We start from the raw sequence: 21,580 nt of genomic DNA on the forward strand, positions 1-21,580 counted from the left end.
GGTAACATAACACTATGACAAGCCTGTTCTACAGCTGCTGTAATCATATGTTACGGTAACATAACACTACGACAAGCCTGTCCTACAGCTGCTGTAATCATATGTTACGGTAACATAACACTATGACAAGCCTGTCCTACAGCTGCTGTAATCATATGTTACGGTAACATAACACTATGACAAGCCTGTCCTACAGCTGCTGTAATCATATGTTACGGTAACATAACACTACGACAAGCCTGTCCTACAGCTGCTGTAATCATATGTTACGGTAACATAACCCTACGACAAGCCTGTCCTACAGCTGCTGTAATCATATGTTACGGTAACATAACACTATGACAGCTGCTGTAATCATATGTTACGGTAACATACCACTAAGACAAGCCTGTCCTACAGCTGCTGTAATCATATGTTACGGTAACATAACACTATGACAAGCCTGTCCTACAGCTGCTGTAATCATATCAATCATCATGTTAGAATAACCTATGTGACCTTTTCAATGTGAAAACTTCCAATAATATATCGATCCTGAGATGTCTCAGACTGTTACCAGTACTACAGTATAAATCATTGTCATGATTTGCCCTTTTGGGTGAGGATCATAGGCACCCCCCCCCCCCCCCTCCTCCTCTCTCTCGCTCTCTCTCTCTCCCACCGCAGTTTTATGATTGTCGTAAATACCTGCAGGAAAATTCTGTCTCCCACTCTTTTAGAAATGGAAGTTAAATCTCTTTGTTACCACAGAAAGAGAGAGTCGTTACAGTACGGTAACATCAATAATTAAACAATATTTCTGTATTCCAAACAATTGGAAGGATACTTATGGAACAATCATGTCGATATTAATTTCTAATCTGTGATGTAACTAAGTGTCACGGATCCCTCTGGAGCTTTCCTTGCGCACACTTGGCCCCTATTCCCACGGATTGTAATTGTATATATGTGTCACGACTTCCGCCGAAGTCGGTCCCTCTCCTTGTTCGGGCGGTCGACGTCACCGGCTGTCTAGCCATCGCCGATCCACTTTTCATTTTCCATTTGTTTTGTCTTTGTTTTCTACACACCTGGTTTCTATTCCCCAATTACATGTTCATTATTTAACCCTCTGTTTCCCCCATGTTTGTGTGCGTGTTTGTATATAATGTTCAGGTCGTTACTTGTTGGCTGGTATTGTTTGCCGGGTTCGTTATTACGCCCGTTATTTACGAGTGACCGGTAATTTCACACACCTTTAGTATTTGTTTTATACTGGTGCTGTTCGTGGAATAAATTACCTTGTACACTCATCTCTGCTCTCCTGCGCCTGATTCCATGCACCAGTTACCCACAGCCTGACAATACGAGCCCTTTGTTTTACCATGGTGGGGTCGATTAGTGTTACAATGTCCATTGGTCGTGTGAGTACCTTTTGCTGTGTTGTTTTGGCTTTCGTGCCCTTGTGGATTGCGCAGATGATTACGGGTCTCGTCCCGTGTGTTAACCATCGTGCGCGTGTGTTATTTATTCAAGGTACTCCTCTCTCTTTTTTTGGGGTTTCAGCCCTATGTTTTTGTTACGTGTTTGTTTGGTCTTCGTCCCTGTGCCTTTACACGGCACGCCGTAATTTGGGTTTAATTTTTTTAAACTATTACGCATTCCTGCGCCTGTCTCCCGAATCATTTATGCCAACGTGACTCTAGGAGCAGTAGAACAACATAACTGTATCTCTGAATGTGTATATTTTCCCAGTGATCAGATTCACATCCTAGATGTTGTGGAACTTATATGATTAAATACGAAACTATTTGTGAGAAGATGTAATGTGATGTTAGCCTTCTAAATGATATAATTGTTTTTCAAATAAAATCTTAACCAAGTCAGTGGCCACACCCATGTGAGCACAGACATTATGACAAAAGGAGGGAATGCCCTTTTCCCCCGAGTGCTTAAGGTCCGGCCCATGGACCCAAAATATAGATGTTTTTTTCCCTGAGCCACGTACTTTTTCCGGATGCCCCAAACAATCGGAAAGGGGATTCATCAGGGAAAATGACTTTACCCCAGTCCTCAGCAGTCCAATCCCTGTACCTTTTGCAGAATATCAGTCTGTTCCTGATGTTTTTCCTGGAGAGAAGTGGCTTCTTTGCTGCCCTTCTTGACACCAGGCCATCCTCAAAAAGTCTTCGCCTCACTGTGCGTGCAGATGCACTCACACCTGCCTGCTGCCATTCCTGAGCAAGCTCTGTACTGGTGGTGCCCCGATTCCGCAGCTGAATCAACTTTAGGAGATGGTCCTGGCGCTTGCCGGACTTTCTTGGTTGCCCTGAAGCCTTTTTCACAACAATTGAACCGCTCTCCTTGAAGTTCTTGATGATCCGATAAATGGTTGATTTAGGTGCAATCTTACTGGCAGCAATATCCTTGCCTGTGAAGCAATGATGACGGCACGTGTTTCCTTGCAGGTAACCATGGTTGACAGAGGAAGAACAATGATTCCAAGCACCACCCTCCTTTTGAAGCTTCCAGTCTGTTATTCAAACTCAATCAGCATGACAGAGGGCTCTCCAGCCTTGTCCTCGTCAACACTCACACCCGTGTTAACGAGAGAATCACTGACATGATGTCAGCTGGTCCTTTTGTGGCAGGGCTGAAATGCAGTGCAAATGTTTTTGGGGGATTCAGTTCATTTGCATGGCAAAGAGGGACTTTGCAAGTAATTGCAATTCCTCTGATCACTCTTCATAACAGCAGACTTTGTGAAAATAAATGTTTGTGTCATTCTCAAAACTTTTGGCCACGACTGTAGTAATCAATGTGTAAGCTATTCTGTTTGAGTGTTTATGTAATTCTGTGTGATTATTTAGTTAGTTAGTAAATAAATAATTAAGCCAATTTGTATATTTGCTGATTCATAATTTATGCTCGTTTGTGCAGATATCCAAGGATTGTACGACATTCAGAATGAGACTGAAGGTAAATAATAATGAATGAATTGACTGTGACTGATGTAAGAGATATTTATATCTTTAGAGTTTAGTCGGGAGATAGTAACTCGTTAAGTAACTTTTCCCGTGGTGCCCCATTACTACTTAATGATTTGGTTACATGACTAATTTAATCGCGTAATAATTTAACGGGGTATTTAATTATTTTATCAAAAATAACCATCAATCACATTAATGATAGTCAAGACACGACACATTTGAGTTCCATGTCATTTTGATGACATTCATCCTGTTTTCCTGGTATGGTATTTAGATTCCATCCAATCAAACTCTGTCTATTTGTCTTTTTTATTAACATTGACAGTGATTCTCTGTTTCCACTTCAACACTACCTAACACTACGTATGTGACCCGATTCAGGACACTTAGGTGTATGTCGCAAGTCACGTCTTCACAGGAGAGTCTAACCAGAATAGAATAGAAAGAGGAGTGGGAGGCCCCGGTGCACAACTGAGCAAGAGGACAAGTACATTAGCGTGTCTAGTTTGAGAAACAGACGCCTCACAAGTCCTCAACTGGCAGCTTCATTATTAAATAGTACCTGCAAAACACCAGTCTCAACGTCAACAGTGAAGAGGCGACTCCGGGATGCTGGCCTTCTAGGCAGAATTCCTCTGTCCAGTGTTTGTGTTAGTGCCCATCTTAATCTTAAAATTTTTATTAGCCAGTCTGAGATATGGCGTTATCTTTGCAATATTGATATGTGTGGTCGTAACATGATTATGTGACATACCACAACAATATCATGTGACCGTATCAAGTGTCCACCACTTAAGTCTATGGCGCATGCATCTGTTTATGTACTGTACATGTGCACCTCCCTGAGGTTCCAACTCAGGTCACATGGCCTTTAACTTATGTATGGAATACTATGTGATAAGTGTGTGTGTGTAACAGTATATAAAGTATGCTAATGTACTGATGTGAAGGTATTTGGGCAGTGGTGTAAAAATACTTTAAAGTACTACTTAAGTCGTTTTTTTGTGATATCTGTACATTACTTTACTATTTATATTTTTATAACTTTCACTTCACTACATTCGTAAAGAAACTAGTGTACTTTTTACTCCATATCTTTTCTTTGACACCCAAAAGTGCTCGTTACATTTTGACAGGAAAATTGTCCAATTCAAACACTCCCTGGGCCATCCCTACTGCCTCTGATCTGGAGGACTCACTAAACACAAATGTCTGAGTGTTGGAGTGTTGCCCCTGGCTACCCATTAAAAAAAAATCATTCAATTATTGCATCTGGTTTTGCTTAATATCAGGAAGTTGAAATTGTTTATTTTTGATATTTAAGTACATTGTGCCCCAGGCTATCCGTCAATAAAAAATTGTTTTTTTTTCTGCCGTCTGGTTTAATATAAGGAATTTGAAATGATTTATACTTTTACTCAAGTTTGACAATTTAGTATTTTTTCCACAACTGGATGTGGCTGGGGGTGACAGCATTTATTCCACATGACCCATCAATTTAGACAAGTGTATCTGGGTAAGCGTCATCTAATATTTATAACATATTTTTATCTGGACACTTTCTGTTGACCTGTTGTTTTTCCTTATTGCAGGCTACCACCACTTTTAGTCTTTATCACATGACCTCATGTGAATCCTTAAAGAGATGGGTGGGGCTAAAGGCTTAAGAGGGTGTGAACAATGCTGAATGGGTGGAGACAAAGCAGAGCTCTCTATTAAAACATTCAAGGGCCCTTTTCTCAAACGTGAGTTTACAAGTGTATCAACTTTCAAAGTAGAATTACTTTCCCATTGTTCCTCAAAGATACCGTGTATGATATACCATTTTGTAGCTCTGAGTCTCTACTTTTATCCAATGTATAAAAAACAATGTTGCTACATAAGACCGAATCCAGGTGGTGAGTCACGTTTGAAAAACATTTCCCTCGATCTGTAACAGTCAGTGAATATGACTTTGTGAACTCCAATACTAAGAGCTTTTCTAATCCATCCTGTCAGTGGAAGAAATAGGTTTTCCTCTGGGTGTTTAGAAGGTAATTGATTTCACATAACGTGACCTTTTCTGCACACTGAGCCATTTTACTGAAATCTAAATGACACAAATATTGAAGGAAGAATGAAAAAAAAAAAAGCGTTCAGTTACTGAGACGCTCAACGACCGCGTCCAAACTGCCACTTTAATACCCTTTACAGGGAGCCTTGGTCAAAAGTAGTGCACTAGATAGGGAATTACTGAGCCACTCTGAAATGTCTGCATTACTGGCTGCACCGTGAACTCTTCAAGGTTTAGTGCTTGAGGACTGGGTAGGTAATAACTTAGAGAGGAAAGGTCTAGGGCTTGGGGACTGGGTAGGTAATAACTTAGAGAGGAAAGGTCTAGGGCTTGGGGACTGGGTAGGTAATAACTTAGAGAGGAAAGGTCTAGGGCTTGGGGACAGGGAAGGTAATAACTTAGAGAGGAAAGGTCTAGGGCTTGGGGACTGGGTAGGTAATAACTTAGAGAGGAAAGGTCTAGTGCTTGGGGACTGGGTAGGTAATAACTTAGAGGAAAGGTCTAGGTCTTGGGGACTGGATAGGTAATAACTTAGAGAGGAAAGGTCTAGGTCTTGGGGACTGGATAGGTAATAACTTAGAGAGGAAAGGTCTAGTGCTATGGGGACTGGGTAGTTAATAACTTATATAGGTAAAGGTTTAGTGTTTGCGGACTGGGTAGGTAATAACTTAGAGAGGAAAGGTCTAGTGCTATGGGGACTGGGTAGTTAATAACTTATATAGGTAAAGGTTTAGTGTTTGCGGACTGGGTAGGTAATAACTTAGAGAGGAAAGGTCTATGGCTATGGGGACTGGGTAGGTAATAACTTAGAGAGGAAAGGTCTATGGCTATGGGGACTGGGTAGGTAATAACTTAGAGAGGAAAGGTCTAGGGCTATGGGGACTGGATAGGTAATAACTTAGAGAGGAAAGGTCTAGTGCTATGGGGACTGGGTAGGTAATAACTTAGATAGGAAAGGTCTAGTGCTTGAGGACTGGGTAGGTAATAACTTAGAGAGGAAAGGTCTAGGGCTTGGGGACTGGGTAGGTAATAACTTAGAGAGGAAAGGTCTATGGCTATGGGGACTGGGTAGGTAATAACTTAGAGAGGAAAGGTCTAGGGCTTGGGGACTGGGTAGGTAATAACTTAGAGAGGAAAGGTCTAGTGCTTGGGGACTGGGTAGGTAATAACTTAGAGAGGAAAGGTCTAGGGCTTGGGGACTGGGTAGGTAATAACTTAGAGAGGAAAGGTCTAGGTCTTGGGGACTGGATAGGTAATAACTTAGAGAGGAAAGGTCTAGGTCTTGGGGACTGGATAGGTAATAACTTAGAGAGGAAAGGTCTAGGTCTTGGGGACTGGATAGGTAATAACTTAGAGAGGAAAGGTCTAGTGCTATGGGGACTGGGTAGGTAATAACTTAGATAGGAAAGGTCTAGTGCTTGGGGACTGGGTAGGTAATAACTTAGAGAGGAAAGGTCTAGGGCTTGGGGACTGGATAGACAATAACTTAGAGAGGAAAGGTCTAGGGCTTGGGGACTGGGTAGGTAATAACTTAGAGAGGAAAGGTCTAGTGCTTGGGGGCTGGATAGGTAATAACTTAGAGAGGAAAGGTCTATGGCTTGGTTACTGTATAGGTAATAACTTAGAGAGGAAAGGTCTAGGGCTTGGGGACTGGGTAGGTAATAACTTAGAGAGGAAAGGTCTAGGGCTTGGTTACTGTATAGGTAATAACTTAGAGAGGAAAGGTCTAGGTCTTGGGGACTGGATAGACAATAACTTAGAGAGGAAAGGTCTAGGGCTTGGGGACTGGGTAGGTAATAACTTAGAGAGGAAAGGTCTAGGGCTTGGGGACTGGATAGGTAATAACTTAGAGAGGAAAGGTCTAGTGCTTGGGGACTGGATAGACAATAACTTAGTAAGGAATGGGCTATGGGGACTGGATAGGTAATAACTTAGAGAGGAAAGGTCTGGGGCTTGGGGACTGGGTAGGAAATAACTTAGAGAGGAAAGGGCTTGGGGGCTGGATAGGCAATAATTTAAATGCTGAGAGTGACCTGTCCAACTGGAAAAGGGACTGTAAACTGTAGATGGTACATTGGTACATTGGTTGCAGTAACATAGAAAAAAGACTCATACAATTATACCCCTAGAGTCTATTGACGCACCGGTGCGTCTGTTTAAACTAGAGATATCTGTTTGAACTAGAGATATCTGTTTCATCTAGAGATATCTGGAGATATCTGTTTAAACTAGAGATACCTGTTTAAACTAGAGAAATCTGCTTCATCTAGAGAAATCTGGAGATATCTGTTTCATCTAGAGATATCTGTTTCATCTAGAGATATCTGGAGATATCTGTTTAAACTAGAGATATCTGTTTCATCTAGAGATATCTGGAGATACCTGTTTAAACTAGAGATATCTGTTTCATCTAGAGATATCTGGAGATATCTGTTTAATCTAGAGATATCTGTTTAATCTAGAGATATCTGTTTCATCTAGAGATATCTGTTTCAACTAGAGATATCTGTTTAAACTAGAGATATCTGTTTAATCTAGAGATATCTGTTTAATCTAGAGATATCTGTTTGAACTAGAGATATCTGTTTCAACTAGAGATATCTGTTTCAACTAGAGATATCTGTTTAATCTAGAGATATCTGTTTGAACTAGAGATATCTGTTTTATCTAGAGATATCTGTTTAAACTAGAGATATCTGTTTAATCTAGAGATATCTGTTTAATCTAGAGATATCTGTTTGAACTAGAGATATCTGTTTAAACTAGAGATACCTGTTTAAACTAGAGATATCTGTTTCATCTAGAGATATCTAGAGATATCTGTTTAATCTGGAGATATCTGTTTAAACTAGAGATATCTGTTTAATCTAGATATATATTGTTTAAACTAGAGATATCTGTTTCATCTAGAGATATCTGTTTAAACTAGAGATATCTGTTTAATCTAGAGATATCTGGAGATATCTGTTTAATCTAGAGATATCTGTTTGAACTAGAGATATCTGTTTAATCTAGAGATATCTGTTTAATCTAGAGATATCTGTTTAATCTAGAGATATCTGTTTAATCTAGAGATATCTGTTTAAACTAGAGATATCTGTTTAATCTAGAGATATCTGTTTAATCTAGAGATATCTGTTTAAACTAGAGATATCTGTTTCAACTAGAGATATCTGTTTCAACTAGAGATATCTGTTTCAACTAGAGATATCTGTTTAATCTAGAGATATCTGTTTAATCTAGAGATATCTGTTTAAACTAGAGATATCTGTTTAAACTAGAGATATCTGTTTAAACTAGAGATATCTGTTTAAACTAGAGATATCTGTTTAATCTAGAGATATCTGTTTAATCTAGAGATATCTGTTTAAACTAGAGATATCTGTTTAAACTAGAGATATCTGTTTAATCTAGAGATATCTGTTTAAACTAGAGATATCTGTTTGAACTAGAGATATCTGTTTAATCTAGAGATATCTGTTTAAACTAGAGATATCTGTTTTAACTAGAGATATCTGTTTTAACTAGAGATATCTGTTTAAACTAGAGATATCTGTTTAAACTATAGATATCTGTTTAAACTAGAGATATCTGTTTCAACTAGAGATATCTGTTTAAACTAGAGATATCTGTTTCAACTAGAGATATCTGTTTCAACTAGAGATATCTGGAGATATCTGTTTGAACTAGAGATATCTGTTTAAACTAGAGATACCTGTTTAAACTAGAGATATCTGTTTCATCTAGAGATATCTAGAGATATCTGTTTAATCTGGAGATATCTGTTTAAACTAGAGATATCTGTTTAATCTAGATATATATTGTTTAAACTAGAGATATCTGTTTAAACTAGAGATATCTGTTTAAACTAGAGATATCTGTTTAATCTAGAGATATCTGTTTGAACTAGAGATATCTGTTTAATCTAGAGATATCTGTGTAATCTAGAGATATCTGTTTAATCTAGAGATATCTGTTTAAACTAGAGATATCTGTTTAATCTAGAGATATCTGTTTAATCTAGAGATATCTGTTTAAACTAGAGATATCTGTTTCAACTAGAGATATCTGTTTCAACTAGAGATATCTGTTTAATCTAGAGATATCTGTTTAATCTAGAGATATCTGTTTAAACTAGAGATATCTGTTTAAACTAGAGATATCTGTTTAAACTAGAGATATCTGTTTAAACTAGAGATATCTGTTTAATCTAGAGATATCTGTTTAATCTAGAGATATCTGTTTAAACTAGAGATATCTGTTTAAACTAGAGATATCTGTTTAATCTAGAGATATCTGTTTAATCTAGAGATATCTGTTTAAACTAGAGATATCTGTTTGAACTAGAGATATCTGTTTAATCTAGAGATATCTGTTTAATCTAGAGATATCTGTTTCAACTAGAGATATCTGTTTAAACTAGAGATATCTGTTTAAACTAGAGATATCTGTTTAAACTAGAGATATCTGTTTAAACTAGAGATATCTGTTTCAACTAGAGATATCTGTTTCAACTAGAGATATCTGTTTTAACTAGAGATATCTGTTTCAACTAGAGATATCTGTTTAATCTAGAGATATCTGGAGATATCTGTTTCAACTAGAGATATCTGTTTAATCTAGAGATATCTGTTTAATCTAGAGATATCTGGAGATATCTGTTTGAACTAGAGATATCTGTTTAAACTAGATATATCTGTTTCAACTAGAGATATCTGTTTAAAATAGAGATATCTGTTTAATCTAGAGATATCTGGAGATATCTGTTTAAACTAGAGATATCTGGAGATATCTGTTTAAACTAGAGAAATCTGTTTAAACTAGAGATATCTGGAGATATCTGTTTAAACTAGAGAAATCTGTTTCAACTAGAGATATCTGTTTAATCTAGAGATATCTGTTTAATCTAGAGATATCTGGAGATATCTGTTTCAACTAGAGATATCTGTTTAATCTAGAGATATCTGTTTAAACTAGAGATATCTGTTTAATCTAGAGATATCTGTTTCATCTAGAGATATCTGTTTGAACTAGAGATATCTGTTTCAACTAGAGATATCTGTTTAAACTAGAGATATCTGTTTCAACTAGAGATATCTGGAGATATCTGTTTCAACTAGAGATATCTGTTTAAACTAGAGATATCTGTTTAAACTAGAGATATCTGTTTAAACTAGAGATATCTGTTTAAACTAGAGATATCTGTTTAGACTAGAGATATCTGTTTAGACTAGAGATATCTGTTTAATCTAGAGATATCTGTTTAAACTAGAGATATCTGTTTAATCTATAGATATCTGTTTAAACTAGAGAAATCTGTTTAAACTAGAGATATCTGGAGATATCTGTTTGAACTAGAGATATCTGTTTGATTGCATGGGCTGTGTATCAATCCACTACATCCTCCTACGGCACCCTTCCGCAAAGCTACCAGCCCTGTTTGTCAGACCAGGCGACATCCCGAAAATACCGTCTTCTCACCAAAACGTCTGTAGTAGGGGGTGTACCTGGTAGTCGGACAAAATGAGTATCGTAACGAATATAGACAATTATCTGAATCCGATGATGATCAGAGTATTTTTTGTTGTTGTAATTGTCCGTGATCTAAAGAAGAAGAAAAAAACGTTGGGGTGCCAGGATCTTTCTCATATCAGTCGTGTACGAGGTTGTATGTGGTCCAAATAACTCAACTGGCTGTCTGTCAATAGAAAGGCGGGCTGTACGTTGATCCTGTTGTTCTGATTGGATAGAGTGAAGCTGTAATTCTCAGAGAGAATGCCAAGAGTGTGAAAAACTGTCATCAAGGCAAATGGTGGCTGCTTTTAAGAATCTCAAATATACAACAACAAAAATGTTATTGGTTATTACATGATTCCATGTGTGTTATTTCATAGTTTTCATGTCTTCACTATTACTCTACAATGTCGAAAATAGTATAAATAAAGAAAACTCCTGGAATGAGTAGGTGTGTCCAAACTCCTGACTGCTACTGTAGATATTCAGGAATACTGACTCACCAGATACTCTCAATCAAATCAAATGTTTTTAGAAAGCCCTTCTTACATCAGCTGATGTATCAAAGTGCTGTACAGAAACCCAGCCTAAAACCCCCAAACAGCAAGCAATGCAGAAGTAGAAGCACGGTGGCTAGGGAAAAACTCCCTAGAAAAGGCCAAAACCTAGGAAGAAACCTAGAGAGGAACCAGGCTATAAGGGGTGGCCAGTCCTCTTCTGGCTGTGCCAGGTGGAGATTATAAACCTAGAGAGGAACCAGGCTATGAGGGGTGGCCAGTCCTCTTCTGGCTGTGCCAGGTGGAGATTATAAACCTAGAGAGGAACCAGGCTATGAGGGGTGGCCAGTCCTCTTCTGGCTGTGCCAGGTGGAGATTATAAACCTAGAGAGGAACCAGGCTATGAGGGGTGGCCAGTCCTCTTCTGGCTGTGCCAGGTGGAGATTATAAACCTAGAGAGGAACCAGGCTATGAGGGGTGGCCAGTCCTCTTCTGGCTGTGCCAGGTGGAGATTATAAACCTAGAGAGGAACCAGGCTAGGAGGGGTGGCCAGTCCTCTTCTGGCTGTGCCAGGTGGAGATTATAAACCTAGAGAGGAACCAGGCTATGAGGGGTGGCCAGTCCTCTTCTGGCTGTGCCGGGTGGAGATTATAACAGAACATGGGGCCAAGATGTTCAAACGTTCATAGATGACCAGCAGGGTCAAATAATAATACTGTGTTGCTCTGATACTTCTACTTCCAGACAGTTGTGTTTCTCAAACACATTATAGCTATAACCAAGGTGAAGAGAGCTGTCGACGTGCCCTTGAGCAAGGCACTTGACCCTACATGTCTCCAGGGTAGACGTTGATAGCGGCAGACCCTGACCCTACTCTCCGAGGGTGTCTCATAGGGAAATGGAATATGCAAAAATCCCAATTCTATTTCACACACGAGTATAAAACACACTTGTATATGTGTGAAACAGGACAAATATAAGAACCCACCTAATTATAATAATTATTATTAAATCAGTTATCTTTAGTAAAGTGTTATTAAATTTTAAAATAAATAAACAATCCACTCACCAGATAGTGGGCGGCTCTGATCCTTCTATCTCCAGATAGTCATGTTTGTCCTCCATCTGGAAGTCGGTGAATACCAGAGAGATGGTGTCTCCGGGGTCAGCCAGCACCGTCCACTTACATTCCCCAGCGTTGGAGAGGTCACCGAGGAGTTCAGGGCTAGAGATGATCCCACTGGACCCCCTCAACGTACCGCCACACGTGTCCTCAGCTGCAGTGGTGGGTGGGGTAAAAAAAACGACCCAACTGTCATACTTGTGGAAAAGTAAAATAACTTAATAGAAAATGACTCAAGTAAAAGTGAAAGTCACTTAAGTATCAAAAGTAAAAGTATAAATAAATAATTTCGAAAGTGCTTATATTAAGCAAACCAGACGGCACAATTTACATTTTACAAAGTTAGCCAGGGGACAACACTCCCAACACTCAGGCATCATTTACAAACAAAGCATGTGTGTTTAGTGAATCCGTAAGATCTGAGCCAATAGAGATGACTACGGATGTTCTCTTGATAAGAGCGTGACTTGGACCATTTTTCTATTCTGCTAAACATTCAAAATGTAATGAGTACTTTTGGATGTCAGGGAAAATGTATGTATGTATTATTCTCTTTAGGAATGTAGTAAAAGTAAAAGTAAAAGTTGTCAAAAATATAAATGGTAAAGTACAGATACACCAAAAAACTACTTAAGTAGTACTTTCAAGTATTTTTACTTAAGTACTACGTGCCACTGCTCAGCTGTCAAACAAACAGAAGAACACGTACGTTGAATATCAATTAATCTGTTGGCTCTGTTCCAATATGTAGACTAGAATAATACTAAGAATGAAGCAATGTATTCGGCTATATGTATTCCAAGTTGTATGCTAGCTAGTATGGATATGACAGCATGGATAACAGTCCGAGGTATCCGGATTTACAGGATCCAATTGGCTGTGTTCCAAGCTCCCTGCCTGTTCTTCTTCTTCTGGTCTGAGGGGGTTCAGAAACCTTTGGTTCGTCAGAATTCTCAGACAACCACAACAGATTCCAGAACCATTCTGTTCCGATATCTAGATTCTACATTAACCTGCCACATAGAATGAGGCATCTGGGTTCCGGAGTTGGCCACGCGTTCTAAGTGATATTATAGTGTATTGGAATGTCATCTTTATGTTCCGGGCCTCAATAAGCGAGCAGGCGCTTGAAGAACACAGCATCTGAGACACACTATGATGAGGCCTCTATAACATACCACCAAAGACGTTCACAAGTCTTTGAGGTAGAGTCCAAGTCAAGTCTTTTAGGGCCAAGTCTAAGTCAAGTCTCAAGTCTTTTAGGGCCAAGTCTAAGTCAAGTCTCAAGTCCCTTTTGGCAATAGCTTTCTGCCTGCTGTGGGTTAGGTCTATAAACCTTGTAAATGATTTGAAGAGACTCTTGCATGAAACAATGCACATCAGGCACTATTTAAATCAAAATACATTTCCTTTTAAAATGTAGACAGTTTACATTAATAATAATGTAATTGTATAGGATACGAAAAAAATCAAACATAACATTTTAAATTGCTTCGTATTTTGTGGCAGATGTTGTCTATATTTCCCTTCATTCTGTCACACAAACAGAACATCTGTAGATGAGGGAAGATAAATGACAAGCAAATCAAATCAAATACACATACACATGGTTAGCAGATGTTAATGCGAGTGTAGCGAAATGCTTGTGCTTCTAGTTCCGACCGTGCAGTAATATCTAACAAGTAATCTAACCGAACAATTTCCCAACAACTACCTTTTATATACACAAGTGTAAAGGAATGAATAAGAATATGTACATATAAATATATGAATGAGCGATGGCCGAACGGCATAGGCAAGATGCAGTAGATGGTATAGAATACAGTATATACATATGAGATGAGTAATGTAGGGTATGTAAACATTATATGAAGTGGCATTGTTTAAAGTGGCTAGTGATACATTTATTACATAAAGATGGCAAGATGCAGTAGATGGTATAGAGTACAGTCTATACATATGAGATGAGGAATGTAGGGTATGTAAACATTATATAAAGTGGCATTGTTTAAAGTGGCTAGTGATACATGTATTACATCAAGATGGCAAGATGCATGAATGTAAACCAAAATGACTATTCAATAACTGCACTACTAAAGTGTCCTATATATCAAAAGTAAAGACCTTTATCCCATAAAATATACTTACTGACCTGGACACTCTAACACAAATATAACTTCCTGTAACAAGTAGCAAAGTACATCCTGTGCCCCTAAGACAGAGAACATTTATGTTGCGGACAGGTTACATTTCAGAAAGATCAAGTTTGTCATCGTTCGTGCACTGAGCCTGGCAGGATGAGGGGCGCACGATGAGGCCTCCATGACTAAACACCCTCTCCACTGGGGGGCGCTGGTGGCAGGCACAGTCAACACTGTCATTGCTACCTGCTTGAGCCTTGGAAAGTCTTTTGCATGGATTCTCTCTCTGCCCCCCAACAAAAGAATTCAATCCAAGCAAATCAACTTCATTTTCATCAGAAGATGCTTCAATGTAGCGAATAATCTCTGCTCCGAGATTACTTTATATGTCTCCTTTCATCTTGCTGCGGAAGTCAGAGAACATTCTGGAGGTTTTACACAGGTGGTCTTCTTCTCCACTACTGCTCTCCGTAACGGTGACTTCCTCGTGCCTCAGACAAAACAAGGTCTGAAAAACAAATTCATTAAATAATGTATATAATCAAGAATATAACAGTAAACATTATACATTGGGGGGAAAAAAAACCTTATTATTTGAATGTAAGTGACATAGAAAACATTGAACCTACCAATCAGACTCTCGTTCAATTCATCTTTATCTTCATGTGGTGTGAGGAGATCACGATCCAGCCAGAAGAGGCAGAAAGATGGGACCAGCAGTGCAGCTCATTGTGTATACAGCGTCACCAAATGAACGTGTTGTTGCCTGTTCATCCGAGTGCTCCCATTCTGACGTTCACAAACACCCCCTGGAATTGGTGTCTGAGTGACTGCTGCAGTGCTTTTACTAGGACTGAAAAGGTGACGACTCGGTGTGCTCGGTATACTTTGCAGGTGAACATTGAGTGACAGCACACAAGGATGGGCAGCGCTGAGTGTCACGACCCCCCCCCCCCCCCCCCCCCCTGAGTAAGGTCAGCGGCCTAGACAAAAGGATCCAAAATGTCCACCAACTCCAACAGCTGTCTCCATTCCTTTGGTGATATAAGCAGAGCTCCTTGTATCCTTGGGCTTCACATAGAGTCTGGAGGCTTTGTTGATTCAGATTGGTGTCTGCTTTAACAAGCCGGAGGACGGGATTCCATCTTGGTAAACACAGCAGCAGGGACACTACGATACTACGATTGACTCCGAACTCAGCTTCAAAATGCTTCTTTCAGACCACAGCTAGAACGTAGTAAGCTAATACAGTTGAGTTACCTCAGCCATCACACTGTTTATGATTTTATTTTTTGGGTTTCCTATAGTCCATCTCTCATCACCAGTTGTAATGAATGGGGTGCAAAGCACTGTAAGCGCTGTTAACAGCCTGCAGTTGGTTTAGATAGCTTCTACCTTAGCATTGTACTCTTCACCAAATTATTCCCGTATGCTGGGGTTATTCACATCATCATCATCATCATCATCATCATCATCGCTTGCTTTGGGGAAACACACTGTGAAGGTATTTTTCCATATTTGCTGCGTTGTCACATAAGATATAATCTAATTTATGTTTTATGTCAAAATGATCGCATATTAATTGCATTTTCACATTTATTGCTGATTCTTTCCCCCCAGGGTGTGACCCTGTGAATCACAGCTCAACAGAACTGTCTCATTTACCCCCCCCCGCCAGGGTGTGACCCTGTGAATCACAGCTCAACAGACCTGTCTCCTTTCCCCCCCCAGGGTGTGACCCTGTGAATCACAGCTCAACAGAACTGTCTCCTTTCCCCCCAGGGTGTGACCCTGCGAATCACAGCTCAACAGAACTGTCTCATTTCCCCCCAGGTGTGACCCTGTGAATCTATCACAGCTCAACAGAACTGTCTCCTTCCCCCCCCCAGGGTGTGACCCTGTGAATCAGCTCAACAGAACTGTCTCCTTTCCCCCAGGGTGTGACCCTGTGAATCACAGCTCAACAGACCTGTCTCCTTCCCCCCCAGGGTGTGACCCTGTAAATCCATCACAGCTCAACAGAACTGGGAGTTTATTTCTCTTCTGTGGACTATGTAACGGGCCGTTACTCCCATAAAGCCCCTCGTGGTTCTGTCAGTCCATATATCTAGAGTGACAGACACAAATTCTGTCTTCTCTAGGGCACTTTGATTGTCAAATTCAAATCAACTTAAAAAAAATATATATATATATTTATAAAGCCCTTCTTACATCAGCTGATTTCACAAAGTTCTGTACAGAAACCCAGCCTAAAACCCCCAAACAGCAAGCAATGCAGGTGTAGAAGTACAGTGACTAGGGAAAAACTCCCTAGAAAGGCCAGAACCTAGGAAGAAACCTAGAGAGGAACCAGACTATGAGGGGTGGCCAGTCCTCTTCTGGCTGTGCCGGGTAGAGATTATAAATCTTGTAATTGTAGCCTTTTTGTTCAGTGTTAAGTGATGCATGTCGCCTGGTCAACGTGGGCCTACTTACTGGTCGATATATTATCATCTACTCCTGACATGAAATGCCTAAAGTGAAGGGGTTGTCCACTAAAGACATAGGCAGGTTGTTGGAAATGATCCGGTTTTGCAGTATAGCCTCTGTTATGGCCTTCTGCCTGGAGTGGCCCTGGCTGTAAACATGGACACCTGTGGTGGCCCTGGCTGTAAACATGGACACCTGGAGTGGCCCTGGCTGTAAACATGGACACCTGTGGTGGCCCTGGCTGTAAACATGGACACCTGTGGTGGCCCTGGCTGTAAACATGGACACCTGGAGTGGCCCTGGCTGTAAACATGGACACCTGGGGTGGCCCTGGCTGTAAACATGGACACCTGTGGTGGCCCTGGCTGTAAACATGGACACCTGTGGTGGCCCTGGCTGTAAACATGGACACCTGGAGTGGCCCTGGCTGTAAACATGGACACCTGGGGTGGCCCTGGCTGTAAACATGGACACCTGGGGTGGCCCTGGCTGTAAACATGGACACCTGGGGTGGCCCTGGCTGTAAACATGGACACCTAGGATGGCCCTGGCTGTAAACATGGACACCTGGGGTGGCCCTGGCTGTAAACATGGACACCTGGGGTGGCCCTGGCTGTAAACATGGACACCTGGGGTGGCCCTGGCTGTAAACATGGACACCTGGGATGGCCCTGGCTGTAATCATGGACACCTGGGGTGGCCCTGGCTGTAAACATGGACACCTGGAGTGGCCCTGGCTGTAAACATGGAGTCAGTCCTGCTCTGTCCTTCTGTCCCTGTTATGGCCTTCTGCCTGGGGTGGCCCTGTCTGTAAACATGGACACCTGTGGTGGTCAAGAATGTGTCAATGTTGCTCTGTCCTTCTGTCCCTGCGCTGGTCACCTTTGCTTTGTGGAATCCAGTGACCCTGCAGACGAACAACATGAAGGATAGTTGCTGCTGACTTGACATGGAAGTACAAGGACACAAACACATATCTATTGGTCTATGGGATTTTTCAGCAGAAATTTCCAAGTAAATGCATGCTTTGAACTCTCATTTTACACGAAGTTACTTCCTAGGACCAGGCGACAACAGAAAGTATATTAAATCTCAGATTGATATGGATATCGCCTAGATGTAATTTAATGTAATGTAATTCTCTGCTAACAAGTAGGCCTAGCTCTCTGGCAACCCACCTCCTTAAAAACCTTTCACAAAATATTTGACAGTAAACCATTTCCGCTTAGCTAAAAGATGACACACAAGAAAGCTTGCTATATCAAACTGGCATCTGCTAAACAGGCTATTATTAGTCTAACATTGTAGTGTTGTTAGCTAGCTAGCCTATCTGACCTTTCTAAACAGGCTATTATTAGTCTAACCACATTGTAGTGTTGTTAGCTAGCTAGCCTATCTGACCTTTCTAAACAGACTATTATTAGTCTAACCACATTGTAGTGTTGTTAGCTAGCTAGCCTATCTGACCTTTCTAAACAGACTATTATTAGTCTAACCACATTGTAGCTTTGTTAGCTAGCTAGCCTATCTGACCTTTCTCAACAGGCTATTATTAGTCTAACCACATTGTAGCGTTGTTAGCTAGCTAGCCTATCTGACCTTTCTAAACAGGCTACTATTAGTCTAACCACATTGTAGTGTTGTTAGCTAGCTAGCCTATCTGACCTTTCTAAACAGACTATTATTAGTCTAACCACATTGTAGCTTTGTTAGCTAGCTAGCCTATCTGACCTTTCTCAACAGGCTATTATTAGTCTAACCACATTGTAGCGTTGTTAGCTAGCTAGCCTATCTGACCTTTCTAAACAGGCTACTATTAGTCTAACCACATTGTAGTGTTGTTAGCTAGCTAGCCTATCTGACCTTGCTAATCAGGCTATTATTAGTCTAACCACATTGTAGTGTTGTTAGCTAGCTAGCCTATCTGACCTTTCTAAACAGGCTATTACTAGTCTAACCACATTGTAGTGTTTATCAACATGAGACGTAGTGATTATCATAATGTATAGTACACTATCAACATGAGATGTAGTGATTATCAACATGAGACGTAGTGATTATCAACATGAGATGTAGTGATTATCATAATGTATAGTACCCTATCAACATGAGATGTTGTGATTATCAACATGAGATGTAGTGATTATCAACATGAGATGTAGTGATTATCAACATGAGACGTAGTGATTATCAACATGAGATGTAGTGATTATCATAACGTATAGTACTCTATCAACATGAGATGTTAATAGGGTACTATATAGTGATTATCAACATGAGATGTAGTGATTATCATAATGTATAGTACACTATCAAAATGAGATGTAGTGATTATCATAACGTATAGTACACAATCAACATGAGACGTAGTGATTATCAACATGAGAAGTAGTGATTATCATAACGTATAGTAGACTATCAACATGAGACGAATTGATTATCATAACGTATATTACACTATCAACATGAGACGTAGTGATTATCATAATGTATAGTACACTATCAACATGAGACGTAGTGATTATCATAACGTATAGTAGACTATCAACATGAGATGTAGTGATTATCAACATGAGATGTAGTGATTATCATAACGTATATTACACTATCAACATGAGACGTAGTGATTATCATAATGTATAGTACACTATCAACATGAGATGTAGTGATTATCATAACATATAGTACACTATCAACATGAGATGTAGTGATTATCATAACGTATAGTACAATATCAACATGAGACGTAGTGATTATCATAATGTATAGTACATTATCAACATGAGATGTAGTGATTATCATAACATATAGCACACTATCAACATGAGATGTAGTGATTATCAACATGAGATGAGTGATTATCAACATGAGATGTAGTGATTATCAACATGAGATGAGTGATTATCAACATGAGATGTAGTGATTATCATAACGTATAGTACACTATCAACATGAGACGTAGTGATTATCAACATGAGATGTAGTGATTATCAACATGAGATGTAGTGATTATCATAACGTATAGTACACTATCAACATGAGATGTAGTGATTATCATAACGTATAGTACATTATCAACATGAGATGTAGTGATTATCATAATGAGATGAGTGATTATCAACATGAGATGTAGTGATTATCAACATGAGATGAGTGATTATCAACATGAGATGTAGTGATTATCAACATGAGATGTAGTGATTATCAACATGAGATGTAGTGATTATCATAACGTATAGCACACTATCAACATGAGATGTAGTGATTATCAACATGAGATGTGGTGATTATCATAACGTATAGCACACTATCAACATGAGATGTAGTGATTATCATAACGTATAGTACACTATCAACATGAGATGTGGTGATTATCAACATGAGATGTGGTGATTATCATAACGTATAGCACACTATCAACATGAGATGTAGTGATTATCAACATGAGATGAGTGATTATCAACATGAGATGTAGTGATTATCAACATGAGATGAGTGATTATCAACATGAGATGTAGTGATTATCAACATGAGATGAGTGATTATCAACATGAGATGTAGTGATTATCAACATGAGATGTAGTGATTATCATAACGTATAGTACACTATCAACATGAGACGTAGTGATTATCAACATGAGATGTAGTGATTATCAACATGAGATGTAGTGATTATCATAACGTATAGTACACTATCAACATGAGATGTAGTGATTATCATAACGTATAGTACACTATCAACATGAGACGTAGTGATTATCAACATGAGATGTAGTGATTATCAACATGAGATGTAGTGATTATCATAACGTATAGTACATTATCAACATGAGATGTAGTGATTATCATAACGTATAGTACACTATCAACATGAGGCATAGTGATTATCAACATGAGATGTAGTGATTATCATAACGTATAGTACACTATCAACATGAGGCATAGTGATTATCATAACGCATAGTACATTATCAACATGAGATGTGGTGATTATCAACATGAGACGTAGTGATTATCAACATGAGACGTAGTGATTATCAACATGAGATGTAGTGATTATCATAACGTATAGTACATTATCAACATGAGACGTAGTGATTATCATAACGTATAGTACACTATCAACATGAAATGTAGTGATTATCAACATGAGATGTAGTGATTATCATAATGTATAGTACCCTATCAACATGAGATGTAGTGATTATCAACATGAGATGTAGTGATTATCATAACGTATAGTACACTATCAACATGAAATGTAGTGACTATCAACATGAGATGTAGTGATTATCATAATGTATAGTACACTATCAACATGAGATGTAGTGATTATCATAACGTATAGTACACTATCAACATGAGATGTAGTGATTATCATAATGTATAGTACTCTATCAACATGAGATGTAGTGATTATCATAACGTATAGTACACTATCAACATGAGATGTAGTGATTATCATAACGTATAGTACACTATCAACATGAGACGTAGTGATTATCATAACGTATAGTACACTATCAACATGAGATGTAGTGATTATCAACATGAGATGTAGTGATTATCATAACGTATAGTACCCTATCAACATGAGATGTGGTGATTATCAACATGAGACGTAGTGATTATCAACATGAGACGTAGTGATTATCAACAAGAGAAGTAGTGATTATCAACATTACTACAGCACTAATAGAAACTCTGCAAAACCAATGAGAACATATGAATATACACATGGTAATATAATGAATATGAATGGTTTACTTTAGCTCACATTTAGTTCACATGGTAATATAATGAATATGAATGGT

General features: G+C 39.1%; 1 protein-coding gene across 1 annotated transcript in view; it reads right to left on the bottom strand.

The window, feature by feature from the left end:
• LOC129856014 (CUB and sushi domain-containing protein 3-like) overlaps positions 1–21,580 on the bottom strand; it is a 749,171-nt gene that overhangs the window by 679,526 nt on the left and 48,065 nt on the right. The window contains exon 3 of the mRNA XM_055924143.1: positions 12,103–12,310. Within this exon, the coding sequence (XP_055780118.1) occupies positions 12,103–12,310 (208 nt within the window). The remainder of the gene's footprint in view (positions 1–12,102; positions 12,311–21,580) is intronic.

The sequence above is a fragment of the Salvelinus fontinalis genome, chromosome 5 (assembly GCF_029448725.1).
Source record: "Salvelinus fontinalis isolate EN_2023a chromosome 5, ASM2944872v1, whole genome shotgun sequence".
Classification (NCBI taxonomy): domain Eukaryota; kingdom Metazoa; phylum Chordata; class Actinopteri; order Salmoniformes; family Salmonidae; genus Salvelinus; species Salvelinus fontinalis.